Genomic DNA, 17,063 nt, shown 5'->3' with positions numbered 1-17,063 from the left:
TTTCAATATACCATCCTAGGTTTTTAAACTCCTGTGGCAATCTATTTTTTAATTTTTCTGTGTTTATTTTTTGATATGAAAAAGACATGTTGTTTGGTTTTCTTGGTTTTTTTCTATTTCAATTGATATGGAGGCATTGATTAATTTGCGATCGGACCAAGATATTATTTTCAATTCAAGGTTGTTTAATGTGATGATGTCTTTGTTGATAAATATCAGGTCTAGTGTGTGACCTGCATGATGAGTTGTTTCTTTTGTTATTACATGCAACAGATAGGAAAACTGGTTCTTACTTGCTAATTTTCGTTCCTGTAGTACCACAGATCAGCCCAGGCTCCTGGGTTTTACCTCCCCTTCAGACTAATTTCTGTGGACTCTGTCGTATACCCCTGAGGTGCCCTCTAGAGTCTGTCAGTATTCCATTATACCCAAGCAGAACAATAATAAAAGTTCACAACTGTCACTGAACAACCTCCCCCCGAAGAGGAGAGGAAATGAAGAACTCGTAATTGAAACTCAAATACAATGCCCTATAATTCTGACCCTTAACAGGGGGGCATATGAAACTTACAACCAGAAATAATGAACTACCGGCTGAGCGGATTCTCCCTGGGTGGGACTCTGGGATGATCCGTGGTACTACAGGAACGAAAATTAGCAGGTAAGAACCAATTTTCCTTTCCCTGTACGTACCCGGATCAGCCCAGACTCCTGGGATGTACTCAAGCTTCCCTAACCCGCTCAGAGAACACTGGCTCCGAATTCCCCAGGCTCAGGTGCCCGGACATCAAGTCTATAGTGTCTCGCGAACGTTTGAGTGGATTTCCAGGTAGCCACCCTACAAATCTCTTGTGGCACCACCTGTTGACATTCTGCCCACGAAGTCGATTGCAAGCCCGACCGGAATCAATCGGCCCTATACAAGGTATGCGACATGATAGCCTCCTTCAGCCACTGGGCGATAGTTGCCTTGGAAGCTTTCTGACCCCTTCTGGGTCCACTCCATAAGACAAAAAGATGATCATTCAGACGAAAACTATTCGTGACCTCCAGGTAACGCAACGATACCAGTTTCACATCCAGCTTTCGCAAACCTCTGGCCTCTGGCGAAGAGGAATCCAAACCCGCAAAGGAAGGAAGCTCCACAGACTGATTTAAATGAAAAGCAAAGACCACCTTCGGGAGAAAGGATGGAACTGTACGCAATGAAACACCCGTGTCCGAAATCCTTAAGAAAGGCTCTCTGTAAGATAACGCCTGGAGCTCTGAAATGCGCCTCGCCAAACAATAGCGACCAAAAACACCATTTTCAAAGTGAGATCCTTCAGGGTCGCCCGCTTCAAGGGTTCAAAGGGGGCCGAGCAAAGGGCGTGGAGGACCAAATTACATTTGCAGGAAGGTCAGGGATTCCGAACTGGAGGGCGCAAGTGCTTAACCTCTTTCAGGAACCTAGCCACATTGGGATGCGAAGCAAGCGCCACCCCATGCACCTTACCTCGAAAATAACCTAACGTCGCTATTTGAACTCTCAAGGAATTAAAGGCCAGACCCTTGGACAAGCCCGCCTGAAGGAAATCCAGAACTTCTGGGATTGAGGCCTTGTCAGAACGAATGCTACGCTCCACACACCAGGAATCAAACACTCCCCAAACCCTAACATAGGTTCTGGAGGTAGAGGTTTTATGGGAGTGCAAGAGTGTGGCGATAACTGCAGGTGAATAACCCCTCGAACTTAACCTCTGCCTTTCAAAACCATGCCGCTAGACAGAAACGATCGACGTTGCTGAAATAGACTGGCCCCTGGTGCAGTATAGTCGGGGTCGGAGGAAACCGCAGCGGACCATCGACAGCTAGAGTCAGAAGATCCGCAAACCACGGACGTCGTGGCCATTCCGGAGCCACTAGAATCACTGTACCCGGGTGAACTTCTATGCGGCGCAACACTTTTCCGACCAACAGCCATGGAGGAAAGAAGTACAACAGAACGTCCCTTGGCCAGGGCAGAACCAGAGCATCTACTCCCTCCGCTCCCGGTTCTCGTCGCCGACTGAAGAAACGAGGAGCCTTGGCATTGCGGTACATTGCCATGAGGTCCATGGATGGCCTGGTCCAACGCTGGCACAGAAGGTGAAAGGCCTCGTCTGAGAGTTCCCACTCCCCTGGATCCAACTGGTTTTGACTAAGAAAGTCTGCCTGCACATTGTTGACCCCGGCGATGTGGGAGGCCACAATCTTGTAAAGGTGCTGTTCCGCCCAGGCGATCAGCAACCATGCCTCAGTCGCCAACGGACGGCTCCTGGTTCCTCCTTGACAATTGATGTAAGCCACTGCTGTGGCATTGTCGGATAGTATCCTCACAGACCGCTCTTCCACCAAGGGAAGAAGGGCCTGCAACGCCAGCCGAACAGCCCTGGTCTCCAAGCGATTGATCGTCCATTGGCCCTGCACCACTGCTCCCCAACGCACAGCCCCCCCATTCGGAGAGGCTGGCGTCGGTTGTGACCACGATCCATGTGGGAATCTCCAAGTTCTCTCCCCGACGCAAGTTGTCTGGAAACAGCCACCAATGTAGACTTGCACGCGCCACGTCAGTCAGCGGTAATTGAAGCTGCAACTGCTGGGAAAGTGGACTCCAACGAGAGAGCAACGCAGACTGCAGAGGATGCATATGAGCAAAGGCCCACGGAACGAGCTCAAGAGTGGAAGCCATCGACCCCAGGACCTGCAAATAATCCCAGGCCATGGGCTGAAGCATGGAACTGAATAAATCCACCTGGGAAATCAACTTGGAAAGTCTCTCTTTTGTAAGAAACACCTTGCCCAAGGCCGTATCGAATCTGGCTCCCAGAAACTCTAAGACTGAGAAGGAATCAGATGGCTCTTGTTGGCGTTTACCACCCAACCTAAGGAAATCAACCTCTGGAGGACTCGCTGGACCGTGGTCCTGAACAATTCCTCCGACTTCGCACGAATCAGCCAATCGTCCAGGTAGGGATGAACCAATACTCCCTTGCGCCACAGGGCTGCTGCTACCACCATCATCACCTTGGTGAAGACCCTTGGCGCTGTCACAAGGCCGAACGGGAGTGCACAAAACTGGAAATGTTGGCCGAGGATCGTGAACCGTAGGTACTTTCTGCTGATCCGGACAGATGGGAATGTGCAGATAAGCCTCCTTCAGGTCCAATGACGCCAGAAACTCTCCCTTATGGATGGATGCTATCACGGAGCGCAGTTTCCATCTGAAAACGAGGCACCTTCAGTTTCCGATTGACCTGTTTCTGATCGAGGATGGGGCGAAATGTTCCTTACTTTTTCAGCACAATGAAATAGATCGAGTAATGCCCGCGCCTGAGTTCTCTGGCTGGAATTGGAACTATCGTGCCAAGGTCTTGTAAGTGCAGCAGGGTCTCATGTACTGCTTCTCTTTTGACGGCACGCGCATGGGGAAACCATGAAGTGGTCGTGGATCGGCCGTGCAAAATCTAAAGCGTAGCGATGTTCAATTATGCTTAGGACCCATTGATCCGATGTTACCGTGGTCCACTCCTCCAGGAATAAGGACAGCCTGCCCCCAATCTTTGGAACCGAGGATTGAACCGGCTGCCCTTCATTGTGAAGGCTTGGGACCCCCATGATGTTGAGGGGCTCCATCTCTGGAGGACCGCCGGCCTCGAAAGGACTGGGGCCACGTGTTTTGACGGCTTTGTCCCTGACGGAACAATGAGCCCGTGGAGCGGGAGGAGCGAAAACGTCGATTTCCCTGAAATCTTGCTCTCTGAGGGAAAGATCCCCTGGTCCTAGGCCTGTCCTCAGACAGCTATTGGACCTTGCTCTCTCCGAGCGACTTGATCATATCATCCAAGTGCTGCCCGAACAACAATCTACCTTTGAAGGGCAGCGAACCCAAATGCGACTTGGAGGATACATTCTCCTACCAATTCCGCAACCATAGGAGGTGATGCACAAAAACCGCTGACACCATTGCTCTTCCTGATATCCGCAAAAGATCATACAGGGCATCCACAGTGTAAGCCACCGCAGACTCCATCCTCCCTGCCTGTAGTGACTGGGCCTCTTTAAGTTCCATGGATGCTTGGAAATCCTGGATCCAGCGGAGACTGGCCAGCTGTGTGAAGCTGCTGCAGATGGCAGCCCGGACACCACCAAGAGCTGAAACCTCAAAGATCTTCTTCAGATAAATGTACCTCCAACTTGCGGTCCTGCAAATCCTTCAAGGCTGCGGCTCCTGTTACCGGAATAATCGACTTCTTCGTCACCGCTGAGACCGCAGCATCCACCTTAGGCACCCTGAGAAGATCCAGCATGTCCTCTGGGAGCGGATACACCCTATCCATGGCTCTGCTCACCTTTAAGCCCAGATCAGGAGTGTCCCACTCCTTGAATAAAAGGTCAGACACCGAAAAGTGAAACGGGAATGACCGTGCTGGGCCTCAGAGTCCCAGCACCACCGGATCCATAGTAGCCCCCAGTATAGAATCCTCCTGAGGGGCCTCACTCCCCAGTTCATCTAGGATGACCGGCATAAGGGGACCCAGCTTGTCCTTTCTAAACAAGCGCACCACCTTGGGGTCATCCCTCTCCACAAGAGGGGAGCCCATGTGCTTGGATGGAGGAGCCTGGGTATCAGGGTCCACATCCTGATCCCGATCAGGAACTGGTCACAGACAATCTGCTTGAGCCGAGGATGTGCTGTCCCTCGGACATACCATGGACCGAAGCGGGCGTTTCTCCTTGGGTGTGCCACCCGATTTTGGTGGCTGAATCCACTTCCGGGCCTCAGAGGAACCTCCCCCTGGCCCTGCTGCCGCAGGAGCCCTGCGAGCTACCTTGTGCCCCTGTGCCTTACCAGCCCTGTGCGCCTTAAAAGCTTTGTGCATCAAAAGCACAAAATTGGAGGTGAATGATGAAGAAGACCCTTCAGAATCCTCCCCCTCGTCGTCCACCTGCCCAGCGCCAGCCAAACCAGCCCCCCCAGGAGCACTAGGCCGCGGCGACAATGGGGGAGGCAGGAGCCCATCCTCCTCAAATGCTGTGTCCTGCTGCTGCCGCATGGTCCTTAAAATGGCCTCCGTTCCTGCGCTGAGCTGAAATGGGTCTGGGGCCTGATGCGACAAACTTGGGACGCCAACCCCCCGCCACGATTGTGAATCCCCCCCCCCCGTCGATTTCACGGATGCAGCGACCCCCGAAGAGCTCTCTCCCCCTGAGAGACACTCCGTACAAACGCCGGTCTGGGAGAGCCGCGCACAGCATAAGCAGGGACCTAAATTTAGCCCGGCCGGAGAGAGGAGCAGGAGAAATCAAAGGCCGATGCGATCGGAGCTGTCCGCGGTCTGAAATCAACACCTGCGGTGAGCAAGCTAGCCAATTTTTTTTTTTTTTAAATCTTACTGGGGGCTAACTGAAGGTGAGAGCTCGAGACCCCCGGGATCACCTTCAGTCGGCAGTTACAGGGTCCTCAACCCTCTGCTCCTGAGCCTCAAATACCAGGGGGGATGTTCCCACCAGGACCTGACAACCCCCTGGGAGGCTAAAAAGGGGAACTAGCCTAAGATCAAAAATCTGACCCCTCACTAGTCAGCCGTACACACGGACTACCCAAAAAACATACAAAAGACCCTTAAATCCTAACCAAATACCAGACTCCAGGGAAGCACCTCTTCCACCTGCTGGAGACAGAAGAATACTGACAGACTCTAGGTGGCACCTCAGGGGTATACGACAAGAGTCCACAGAAATTGGTCTGTCTCCGCCTGCTGGAGGGGAGGTAAAACCCAGGAGTCTGGGCTGATCCGGATACGTACAGGGAACTTGGAATTGCATAATCATGTAGGTTAAAATCACTAAGAATTATTGTTGATTGTGGGTTTGGTACATTATTTTTTATTTATTTATTTATTTATTTATTTATTTAAGGTTTTTATATACCGGCATTCGAGATCGCAGTCCCATCATGCTGGTTCACATAAAACAAGGGTGCATCGTGAAACATAAACTAGAACAGTGGTGCGGAAAATGCAGTTACATATAACAGGGTAATTAAATTACCCTGTTATATGTAACTGTTATATTTTACCATGAAAATATATTTTACCATGAAAATATAGCAGAACTGTTATATTAGCCAAAAGTTCTATTAAAGGTGAGGTGGTCAGTCGACTAGGCATGGGCATAATTGTGATTTTAAAATGGTTCCGTCAAACAGTGATGCAATAGAAAATTTCAGAGGCACAAAGTCGAAAACTTTCGTTGAGATTACCCTCAGCCCACCTCCTCTACGTCTTATTCCAGGAATGGTTATAACATTGTAATTCTGGTGATTGAGCTGATCTATTAACACTGTCACTTTCTTTCAGCCATGTATCCAAAGTACAGCATATAGAAGGATTATATTCATCTAACAGATCATTAATCTCCGGTATCTATTTTGCAGTGTCTTATGCATTTACCAAGAGAACGGATACAATCATACATGAGTTTAAACATTATAGTTTCTTTGTGCCAAAGGGTTTGTCTTGGTGCTAAGACAATTTCAATGTTGATAGGTGTCCAATACATGTGCCAGTCGATGGCGCTGACAAAGATTCTGCTGATACTCTCACTTCCTGCGCTGACCTCTTCCCTGAGTCATGCCCGGCTCAATACCTCTTGTGCTTTTCTGCGCTGATGACTTAGAAGAGCATGACGTCTTTCTGCACCAAAGAGCATGACTTACTTCTCTTTTTATGGGTTGGAGAAAAGTACCTGCACCGAAAGTGCATTGACTTGTGGTGCCTGGCATGAGAGGACGCTCCCTTAAGTTTGGATGAATATCCCTCACCTTTTGATGGTTTCCTCTTATTTCCTGAGGTTACCGCAGAAAATCCCTCAGTGTAAGTCTCCTACATCTTCAGACTCTTGGAGACATAGGCGCACAGGCAGCGCAAATTTGGAATATCATAAAATACACAGTATGTTACACAATAGTCATGACAGTCCATGACAGACATTTTTGCATTGCATAAAGGACATCTTGAAGCCTAGCATGGTAAAAGCAAGAGAGGCTAAGTCAAACTCAATTTTTGCAAAAAATTAAATTTAAAAGATAACTAAACTACATTTTTTGGGAGACTCGCATGAAAATAAGAGAAAAAAATAACTCAATATAAAATTTGATAAGTGCCTGTAGCGAGGGAGAGAGAAAACATGATTGTCTGCAAGAGCAGATGATAAGATGGAGGAGACATCCAAGGTGGGCAGCTGTACAGGAAGGCCCGCACACACTCAGAAACTCATTCCTGTGGTTTTTGAGATCTGAAAGAGCTTTTCCGTGTCGGTCACTTCACTTGGGTGGCTGACTTTATCCTGCTGGTCTAGAGCGAACCTTTTCACACACCTTCATGAATAGGGATGCTGATGACGTTGTACAGTGTAGAGGAAAGGACAGGCAGAGGGTTATGATAGAAACGTTTAACTTTCTCAAAGGTATAAGTAAGGTACAAGAAGCAAGCATTTTTCATAGGAAAGAATACTCTACAACACGTGGTCAGAGAAGGAGGCTCCAAGGGGCCAAACTCAGCATCAACATCAGAAAATATTTCTCCATGGAATGGCAAACATGGTAATGGAATTAAAAGAAACAACCCCAAAAAGCCTAAGATAAGCACAGAGGCTCCTTGTTCTGAGGAAGTGAAAGGTGAGCCAGAGGTCACTGAGGTCTGGCATTGCAATAGGATATAAAGTGGGAAAACCAAATAGGCCTTATCTGCTGTCAGGTTCTAACAATGAAAAAAGTGAATATTAAAGAGAGATGTTTCTTCTTGATTCTGAAACAGAGGGACCCCAAGATGCCTTGTGAGAGAATTATTCCACGTGTGATGCTGACGTTGGAGCACATGGGGTAGAAAGATACCTGAAGGAAGGGGACTGGGCAGAGGGGGGGTCTCCTGGTCAGTCAGCGATGCCAAGGTGCCACTGAAGGAAGTCCGTAAAAGTACCAAGCTGTGGCCGGACAGGAGGCTGAAGCTAGGCAGCTGGAGACACGGAGGGGCCCCTGGCTGTGCTAGAGGAAACCCCTGGGGGCAGCAGCCTCCTCCCTCAGGAGCGTGGGCTTTATCCATTTCACTGGAGACAGAGTGAGTGAAACTCCAGGCCGATGCCCCCTCAGAAAACAAACTCATGAAAGAAAGGCACAGGGAGACAAGTAGAGAAGCTCTCCAGCCTCCCCCTGCCCTCCTTTCCCCCATAGATATTTCTGGCAACCCAGCAGCCCTGGACCTGGAATGGAAACTGCTCCCTTGCTCCTCATACTGCAGTATTAGACTCCTGCTGCTGACTCTTTCGGTAAGAAAACACACACACAGGTCGACTTCTGCTTTACTTGCATGAGAACAGAGTGACAAGAGGATGAAGCGGCAGCAGATTCAAAAGTCAACCTCACGCTAGTCAAAATAAGCTGATAAAATGTTGGAGCCTAGGCCGGGCTTTGCTTAATTGTGAGGCTGCGTGTGTGGAGGGGTTTCAGGTGGGGGGGACACTGCCTCCAGTGTTGGGGCATCAGCTGCGAGGCACTGCCTTTACTACTGGAGCCTTTGTCCAGCATCATCATCTCCTCTTCATCTGGCTCCTGCCACGAGGCTCGGGCACATAGGGAGAAGTACAACTAGCAGGGAAAAGAAGGTGATTATGCGATTGAGCAAACTGTAGTGAGACCTCATTTGTAGCACAGGAGCCTGAGGAGGGGAGGGGAGAGGGGGTACTGCCTCTACCACCCTCCCCCTAATACTGCAGCTTCTGGTGGTGGGTACTGCCTGCTGTGCTAGAGCATTAGGGGGGTGGTGGTGAGATTACTGCCCCAGTACCAGATCCTCAGGGGAGGAAGGCACTGTCTCTAAGGTGGGGAAGGGGACAGGGTATCAGATGATGGACACTGCATCCAGTGCATCCGGAGTACCCCATGCAGTCATGCTGTGACCATAAACACAGCTGGTTATAGAAATCTGGCTCCAAGTTTGTCATCCGTGTCTAGCAAGCTCTGAGCATGCTCCCATTGCACCCAGTGTCACAGCCCCTTGTTACCACACGCTGTCAGTATGCAGTGTCAGAGCCCCCTCGTTACCACACGCTGTCAGTACGCAGTGTCACAGCACACTGCGAGCATGCACCCGCCGCTGGCTGCAGACAAGCGGATCCAGCTTTGATGTGAGCAGCAGGGAGAGGAGTGACTGTGCTGTCGGAAGCACAAGCCCCTCCCTCTCTGTACACACATAGAGTGGGCAGAGGTACTGCGGATAGACGGAGGATGCTTGGCTTTTTTGCTCTGTCACTGGTTCTGCTTTGATCCACACCACGGGAAGGCTGCAGGGCTTTATTGAGAGGGTCTCCTGAATGACTGCGAGCCTGGTATCCCAGAGAGCATTGTAGAGTTGTAGGCCAGTGAGATAAACACCATATTGTGGGACGGTTCCAGAAAGGAGACTTCCTTGCAGGATCTGCAAAAACAAGAACAAAATTCATCCCTAAACAAGTTGCTTACCACACAAATCAGGAGTAATCCTGCCCTGTTCCCAAGATGCAGCGAGGCTCTCTCTAGAAATCCTCCTGGAGCTCAGTTCTTCTTGACCCAGTCCTCTGGGCACAGCTAACAGGTTTTCAGGATATGCACAATTCATATGCATGAGATAGATTTGCATACAATGGAAGCAGTGCATGCAAATTGATCTCATGCATATTCATTGTGGATATGCTGAAAACCTGCCTGGCTAGGTGTGCGTCGAGGACTAATGTTCTTTTGTATCATCTGTTTCACCCTTGTGCTGCTTCCACTTTCCCATCCTTATTATCTAAGTTAGGGCTTCCCAAACCAGTCCTGGGGACCCCTCAGCCAGTTGGATTTTCAGGATATCCACAATGAATATGCATGAAATGAATTGGCATACATGGAGCTTCAGAATATGCAAATTTATCTCTTGCATATTCATTGTGGATATCCTGAAATCCCAACTGGCTGTGGGGTCCCCAGGACTGGTTTGGGAAGCCCCCAGTGCCCAGGTGTCTCACAGCAGTAATAAAAGCTGGAAATAGCTCTAACAAGTACCTGAGCATGGATGCAGTACTGATCCAGGTCCTGATGCTCAGCTTTTGCTCTCTCTTCCAACACTGCAAGCAGAAGTCCTTTGGGATTCTGAAAGACTGATGGATTGTAATGGGCATCCTCCCTGGACTCTAGCTCCAAATAGCCAGATAAGAGCTGTAGGCGACTACTGAGGTGATTCAGCCACTGGGGTACAGATAGTGGGGGCCCAGCTGATATGTATGTGTTCCAAATCTTGGGCAAGCAACCCTTTAGCAAAGCCCAAGTGATGTCATCACACTTTCTGCAAAGGCAGGGGCCCTCCTGTAGCTCATCCTGGATGCAGCAGAGGTCTGTGTGCAGCTTGGAGATCATTTGACTGAAGCCCTTCCACTCTTGAAGAAGAAAGCTCCGTAATGGGTCCAGACTCGTGTCTTTGTTGCTATCCTGAGAACTAGCTCTGCTGCTGCTGCTCCGAGAGCTGCCCATCCACTCCTCCTCCCTGTCGAAGATGCGAAAGCTGGGCCTGGAACTCTCCTTGTCAAAGCGTGGAGGGGTCTTGCGTCCCTCCTCCTTGGTGCTGCTTTTGGATTTAACTCGCAGCTCCTCTTCCTTCCTTTGCACCTGCTCCTGCATGTCTTTCAGAAGTTTCACGCACTCATTGAGAAGGCACTTAAGCTTTTCGGTCTGGGAAGCTGGTGTCTGGCTGGGCTGCCAGATTTCCTGTGTGGTGAGTAGGTCTGCAAACATCACTTGACTTTGGTGATAAACTAAAGGCTCTTCCACCCCACTGCAGAGGCCAAAGCTAACAGGATCTGCCGGGATAGGCAGCTTTTGGATCCTCTCCTTTATCTCCTGCATCACTAAATGTTGGTCTTGGAAACCTGAGCATCAAACAGAAAGAGGCACAAGTTACTTCCGCTGGCACCGTTTCCTATCGGTCTCCTGACCTATCTCCCTCTTCCTTCTGACAAATTCTCTCAGCCTAAAAGACTTTCCATTAACCATACCTTTTTCCTCCCCTTCTATCTTAATCATTCTGTATATGTCTTGGTCCACACGTGTACAATTGTCATGACACTAAAGTTATCTGAATCTGAACCTAAGAGAGATGTACACAAAGGACACTAGGACTTTGTCTAGTCCTTAAATCTGTCTCAGTGAGTTCCTGTCTGTGATCATGGGAGTCACCAAAGTGACTCCCATTATCACAGAGTTGCATTGGTTACCAATTGAATTTAGAATTCAATATAAAACTTTATGCCTAATACATAAAGCGGTCTATGCTGAACAAGTAGACTGGATGAATGCAGTCTTTCGCATTCACACTCCCCAACGAAATTTACGGTCAGCTGGCAAAGGTCTTCTCGTCATTCCCTGGGTTTCCACAGCCAGACTTACATCTGTTAGAGAAAGGGCTGTGTCATCGGCAGGTCCAGGTCTTTGGAATTCACTACCCATTGAACTAAGGCTTCAAAGTAACTTGAAAGAGTTCAAGAAAGCTCTAAAAACCTGGTTATATGTACAAGCTTTTCAAGTAGTAGCTAGTTAGAATCATTATTTTATTTTATTTGTTCTATAATTTTGGTTTTAAATGTGAGCATTTTACAATTTAATTTTATATATGTATTAGTATTTTTATGACTGATTTTCATGTTTTTTATGAAATGTATTTTATTTTCTTTTTATGTATTTTATGTTATTATTAATTTAAGAAACCTTGTTAACCGGTGTGAAGGTATAGAAAACCTAACCAAATAAATAAGTAAGTAAGTAAATGAAGGTCCATATACCTGAGAGGGACTGACCAATGAGCGTAGACAGAAAGTTCTCCAGACCCTGGCTGGGTAGCAGGCTGGAATGGAGGTTTAGGCACCCCTGGCTCACACTGAAGACGGTGGCTGCATCTGTAGGATCCACGATGTGGCCACCATAGATAATAGAACCTGCAAAGCAAGAAATGGCAACAACATCAACTGCAAACATCAAAAACTCCAGACAATCACTAATGGCTTCCACTCTCATCCGGCCTTGGCATTTATTTTCATGAACTATGGACTCTGGTACCTCCAGGTTAAAGCACTTTCAAGCTTTAACCCATTCTCTCTATCGTATCTTTCATAATTAATACTTGCCTTTATCTTCCTTCCAGCTTGTTTTTAAGCTTCCAAGTTCTTGACTCCCATTGATTGTAACTTTGACTTATTCCTATCTATGGTTATTTATTGTTTACCTGAATTGTTCCTTCAGTTATACCCTCTGTTAAATGTAAACCGATCCAATATGGTTATTTACTATGAAGGTCAGTATAAAAAACTGTTAAATAAATAAATAAATAAATGAAGACCTGCGGAGACTCTTCCCATCTCATCCCAGAAGAAGTAGAGCAAGGCAACATGGGTGAAAAGCAAGGCAGAGAAAGCCAGGAGAATGAGTCTATGCTGGTGGTAAGAAGAACTTTTCCCAAGGCCATACAGGAGCTGGTGCTGCATCACTCAGCTAATGGCAGGAAAGCACCTGGGCTCCAGAGGAGGACTGATAAGAACATGTCCCACTGTCCTCCCCTTCCCTTTCCACTCACTTTGTCTGCCTCCTGAATCATTTTCCCTTCACTTCTCTCTCCCTCTATCTCTGAAATCTCTCCTCTTTGCTATTCCATCCTCTCCATCCCTCTGAACATCTTTCACGTCTCACCACTTTTGCTTTCTAATTCTTTTTTATTGGCATGATAAATGATTATAAAGAATATACCGAGCAGCATAATGGTTTGTTATATAAAAATGAAGACTTAGGTATCCCGCCTTGTATATGAAGGGTTCCTTCAGCCCTGTGAATACTCCCTCCTCTAATCACCCTCTCCATACCTCATTTCTCCCTCTCCCAAACTGAAAACAAAAAACCCACACACACTCTCCCTCCCCATTGTACCCTGAAAGGGATTCCATAGCTGCAGAGTCATAAAAGGCCTCCCGTATTTCCACTATTCCTTAGATATTTTATGAAAAGACAAGTTAACATCAAATTTATCATTTTATCCTGCCATAGAGTAAAGGGTGCTGGTGACGACTTTTCCACCCACGTTTGTAATAGGTATTTCCATGCCATAAAACCAAGCTTAAAATAGCTGAGATATCCCCAAGCAGCAAGATCTCACCTTTAAAATGAAAAAGTATCCCAGTATATTTTTTAAAGGCCAATAAAACATCACTCCAAAATAAAAAAAATTCATATGACATAAAAATGTAAAACCACTATTTGTTTCCGTTTAACACTAGCTATCTGACAATTGTGTATAATTTTATATTCCATTTCCCTAAGACTAGTTTATGAGCTTTCAAAAACAATCTTTGCTTATGGTTGTTAGGTGTCACAACACAGCCTAATTCTGTTTGCTAATACATTGCCAAAGTCACTAAACAGACAGAGATGTGTTACTTACAAATATATCACTGAGAAAATAATTTTTTCCCATTCCCTCATGTTCAATGTCTCTTTGGAATTTCACCGCAGTGATGCTGAATCAGCTTTTCTTATTCCTGTCTCTCCATCTCACTCTACCTCTTTTCTCCAGGCCCCTTACTTCCTTACTTCTCTTCTCTTCTTCCTTATTTCTTTCCTCTCTCTCTCACTTCCCCCTGTCTCTCTCCACCCTCTAAGATACAAAAGAATATTTATTTTTATTTATTTAGCATTTTTTATATACCGATATCCATTTGCACATCATATCGGTTTACATGAAACTTAGAGAGCATCACCATAATAGCAGGTGAAGCTTTTACAAGGAAATTGGAACAACAAAGGTGCTTATATAGAACAACAAATTGATTATAAAAGAATGACGTTATTTTACAGTCTACGTTGATTACAGTCTACGCATAGATGAAGAGAGTGAAATTTTGAGGAGGAAGTATGGTTAATGTTGTGGTAATAATTTTTGAGTGGAGAGAAAGAAGTAACAAATCAATTAACTGGCTAAATATAAGGGACAAAAAACTGAACATAAGACTTGCCCATGTTGGGTCAGACCAGGGTCCATCAAAACCCAGCATTCTATTTTCAACAGTGGCCAAGCCAAGTTGCAAGTACCTGGCTGATGCTTAAAGTAGATCTACTTCCTGTCACTGCCAGGGATATCAGTAGCTTTCTTTAGCCAATCTGCTAAGAATGTGTTATGGACTTTTCCTCCAGGAACTTGTCCAAGCTGCTTTAAAATGCAGCTATGCTGTCTGCTTGACCATGTCTTCTGTCAACAGATTCCAGATTTATGCAGAGTTAAAAAAACCCAAAACTTTCTATGATTGGTTTTATGGAATGTCCCCTTGTTTTATTATTGTTTGAAAGGGTTCATAACCATCCTTTATTTTACCTGTCCCATATCACTCATGATTTTATAAACCTCTATCATGTCTCCTCTCAGCCATCTCTCTTCCAAGCTGAACAGCACTCGCCTGCGTAGTCTCATCATAGGAGAGATGTTCCCTCCCCATTATCATTTCAATCGCCCTCCTCTGCACCTTTTCTAGTTTTGCTTTGTCTATCTTTAGATGGGGAGACCATAAGTGCACACAATACTCAAGGTGTGGTCACATCAAGCCTCGATACAGAGGCAACAGTATATTTTCTGTTTATTCTCCATCCATTTTAAGATCATTCCTAACATTCTATTTGCTTTCTGACTGCCACCATGCACTGAACTAAGGATGTCAATGTATTGTCCACAAGAACTCCAAGGGTGGTGACTCCCAACACAGAACCCAGCATTCTGTAACTGTAGTTGGGATCATTTTACCCTGCAAGCATCACTTTGCACTTTCTACATTAAATTTCATCTGCCATTCAGATCTCGATCTCCCAGGCTCTTAAGGTCCTTCTGCAGTTCCTCACAATCTGCTTTTTTAAATTTTTAACAACTTTTAATAATTTGTGTAATCTGCAGATTTGATCATTCCCTTTTCCAGATCATTTATGTCTAATTACCAACCAATATTTTATTTATTTATTTATTTAACACTTTTTTTATACCGGCATTCGTAGGACACATCATGTCGGTTTACAAGTAACTGAGAAGGGAAATTACAATGAACAAGGGAGGGGCTAACTGGGTAATATGCAAAATACAAAGGAAGAGAGTCAACAGCAGAATTACAACTTTTTGCATTCAAGTTAGGGTTAAATATGCAAAAGAACTTATAAACAAATTAAGCGAGGCATGTACACTTGAGAAATTAGCATATGAGGGCTTATTTACAGTAAGAGGAGGCAAGTGCACATATGTATAGTTAAAAGCTAGTGGGGGGGGGGGGGGGGGAGAAAGGAACGACTCTGTTCATAGAGGATAATGCAGTAATAAATCCGCATCAGTTTGGGTTCAGGAAAGGATTTAGTCAGAGACCTCATTGCTTTCTAGTTCTGACACAATTATCTGAGGCTTTGAGAGATATATTGACCATGTCATAGTCCTATTAGATATAACAGCAGTCTTTGATATTTTAGACCATGGAATTCTACTTTCTAGGCTGAGGTTCTTTGGCAGCTCAGCGACCGTTCTGAAATGGTTCTCATCCTTCCTGTCTCGTTGCTCACAACAAATTAGGACTAGGAACTTTGTGTCAAACTGGAATACAGTTCTGATTGGGGTACCTCAAGCTTCATATATCTTGGCAATACTATTCAATATAAACCTGTCATCATTATGTAGAGGGCCCAAAAAACAGCAGGGTAGGCGATCCAGTGAAGCCGTGAGGAAATAACAAAATGGTGGATGCCACAAAATGATCTTTTTCAATCTTTAATCAAGGAGACGTGAAATATTGTACAAATGCCCGACTCTGGCCTTTGATTAATAAGCCCCTGAGGCAGCCACCATAGGTGGCGAAACTCGGCCAGAGTCGGGTACTTGTACAATATTTCACGTCTCCTTGATTAAAGATTGAAAAAGATCATTTTGTGGCATCCACCATTTTATCATTATGTAGAGTGTAGTCATGTCTTGCCATAAATTATAACATTTATGCCAATGGTATGAAATTCTTTGTGTCTTCAAATTCATCCTGGACAGACAGGTTTAACATCGTCCACCCACTGCAAAGGAACCTCGACTGTGGCAGCAATGCCGCCAACTCAGCACTACTGCTGTACCGACACCCAAAAGCCCACCGGTAAGGCAGGGGCTGGGGGGCAATCAGGGGGGCTCCCTCTCCCCTGGTAGGGAAGGTAAAGGAAGCTGGCACCTATCAGGGCTAACACCGCCCCCTAGCCTGCCCACTGTCCCCCACCACCGAGGGACCACAACTGTCGCAGCAATGCCGCTGACTCAGCACTACTGCTGCACCAACACCCAAAGGCCCACCAGTAAGCCAGGGACTAAGGGAGCAATCAGGGTGCTCGCTCCCTCCCTGGAAGGGAAGTAAAAGGAAGTCAGTGCCATTGGGCTGACACTACCCCCTAGACCATCCATCACCCGTGTACTGCTGAGGGACCTTGACCATGGTGACAATGCCGGGGGGCGCTTGTGCCATCAGGTGCATGCCCTTAGTGTGCATGAAGGAGCACGACAAAGGAGCCGACCCCTTTGTGTGTCCTTTCATGCACACCCAAAGTAAAACAGCAAAGAACATGCTCTTTGCTTCAAATGAATCCTGTCTGTCCAGGATGAATTTGAAGGCACAAAGAATTTCATACCATCAGCATAAATTTTAAAAAGGAGATAGAGCAGCTTTTAAACTAGAACAAAGGGGAAAGCCGACAGTCACTCAGCAGGGCATGGTTCGGAGGGAGGTATCTTCAAAGGATACTAATGATGCATTAGAATTAGGGCATCCCGACAGTGAGGTTCCAATAATAAGAAAAGTAGTCCAAGTGCCTGTAACTAAAAACTCACCTGAGCTAAAAAATTCTACCTTATCCCTATCAATTAAAAAGCAGAATGAAAATACAAACAAAAAACAAACTTTGAAATGTTTGTGTTCTAATGCCAGAAGTCTAAGAA

General features: G+C 46.3%; 1 protein-coding gene across 1 annotated transcript in view; it reads right to left on the bottom strand.

The window, feature by feature from the left end:
• Positions 1 to 8,367: 8,367 nt before the first annotated feature.
• Positions 8,368 to 17,063, bottom strand: part of DNHD1 (dynein heavy chain domain 1) — a 792,986-nt gene continuing 784,290 nt past the window's right edge. Inside the window, exons 42-44 of the mRNA XM_029601740.1 lie at positions 11,869 to 12,021; positions 10,100 to 10,959; positions 8,368 to 9,494 (exon numbers count right to left, since the gene is read on the bottom strand). Of these exons, the coding sequence (XP_029457600.1) occupies positions 9,144 to 9,494; positions 10,100 to 10,959; positions 11,869 to 12,021 (1,364 nt within the window). The 3' untranslated portion in view covers positions 8,368 to 9,143. The remainder of the gene's footprint in view (positions 9,495 to 10,099; positions 10,960 to 11,868; positions 12,022 to 17,063) is intronic.

Source organism: Rhinatrema bivittatum, chromosome 5 (genome assembly GCF_901001135.1).
Source record: "Rhinatrema bivittatum chromosome 5, aRhiBiv1.1, whole genome shotgun sequence".
Classification (NCBI taxonomy): Eukaryota; Metazoa; Chordata; class Amphibia; order Gymnophiona; family Rhinatrematidae; genus Rhinatrema; species Rhinatrema bivittatum.
Note: the sequence above shows the minus strand (reverse complement) of the source record. Positions and strands in the feature narration are given on the sequence as shown.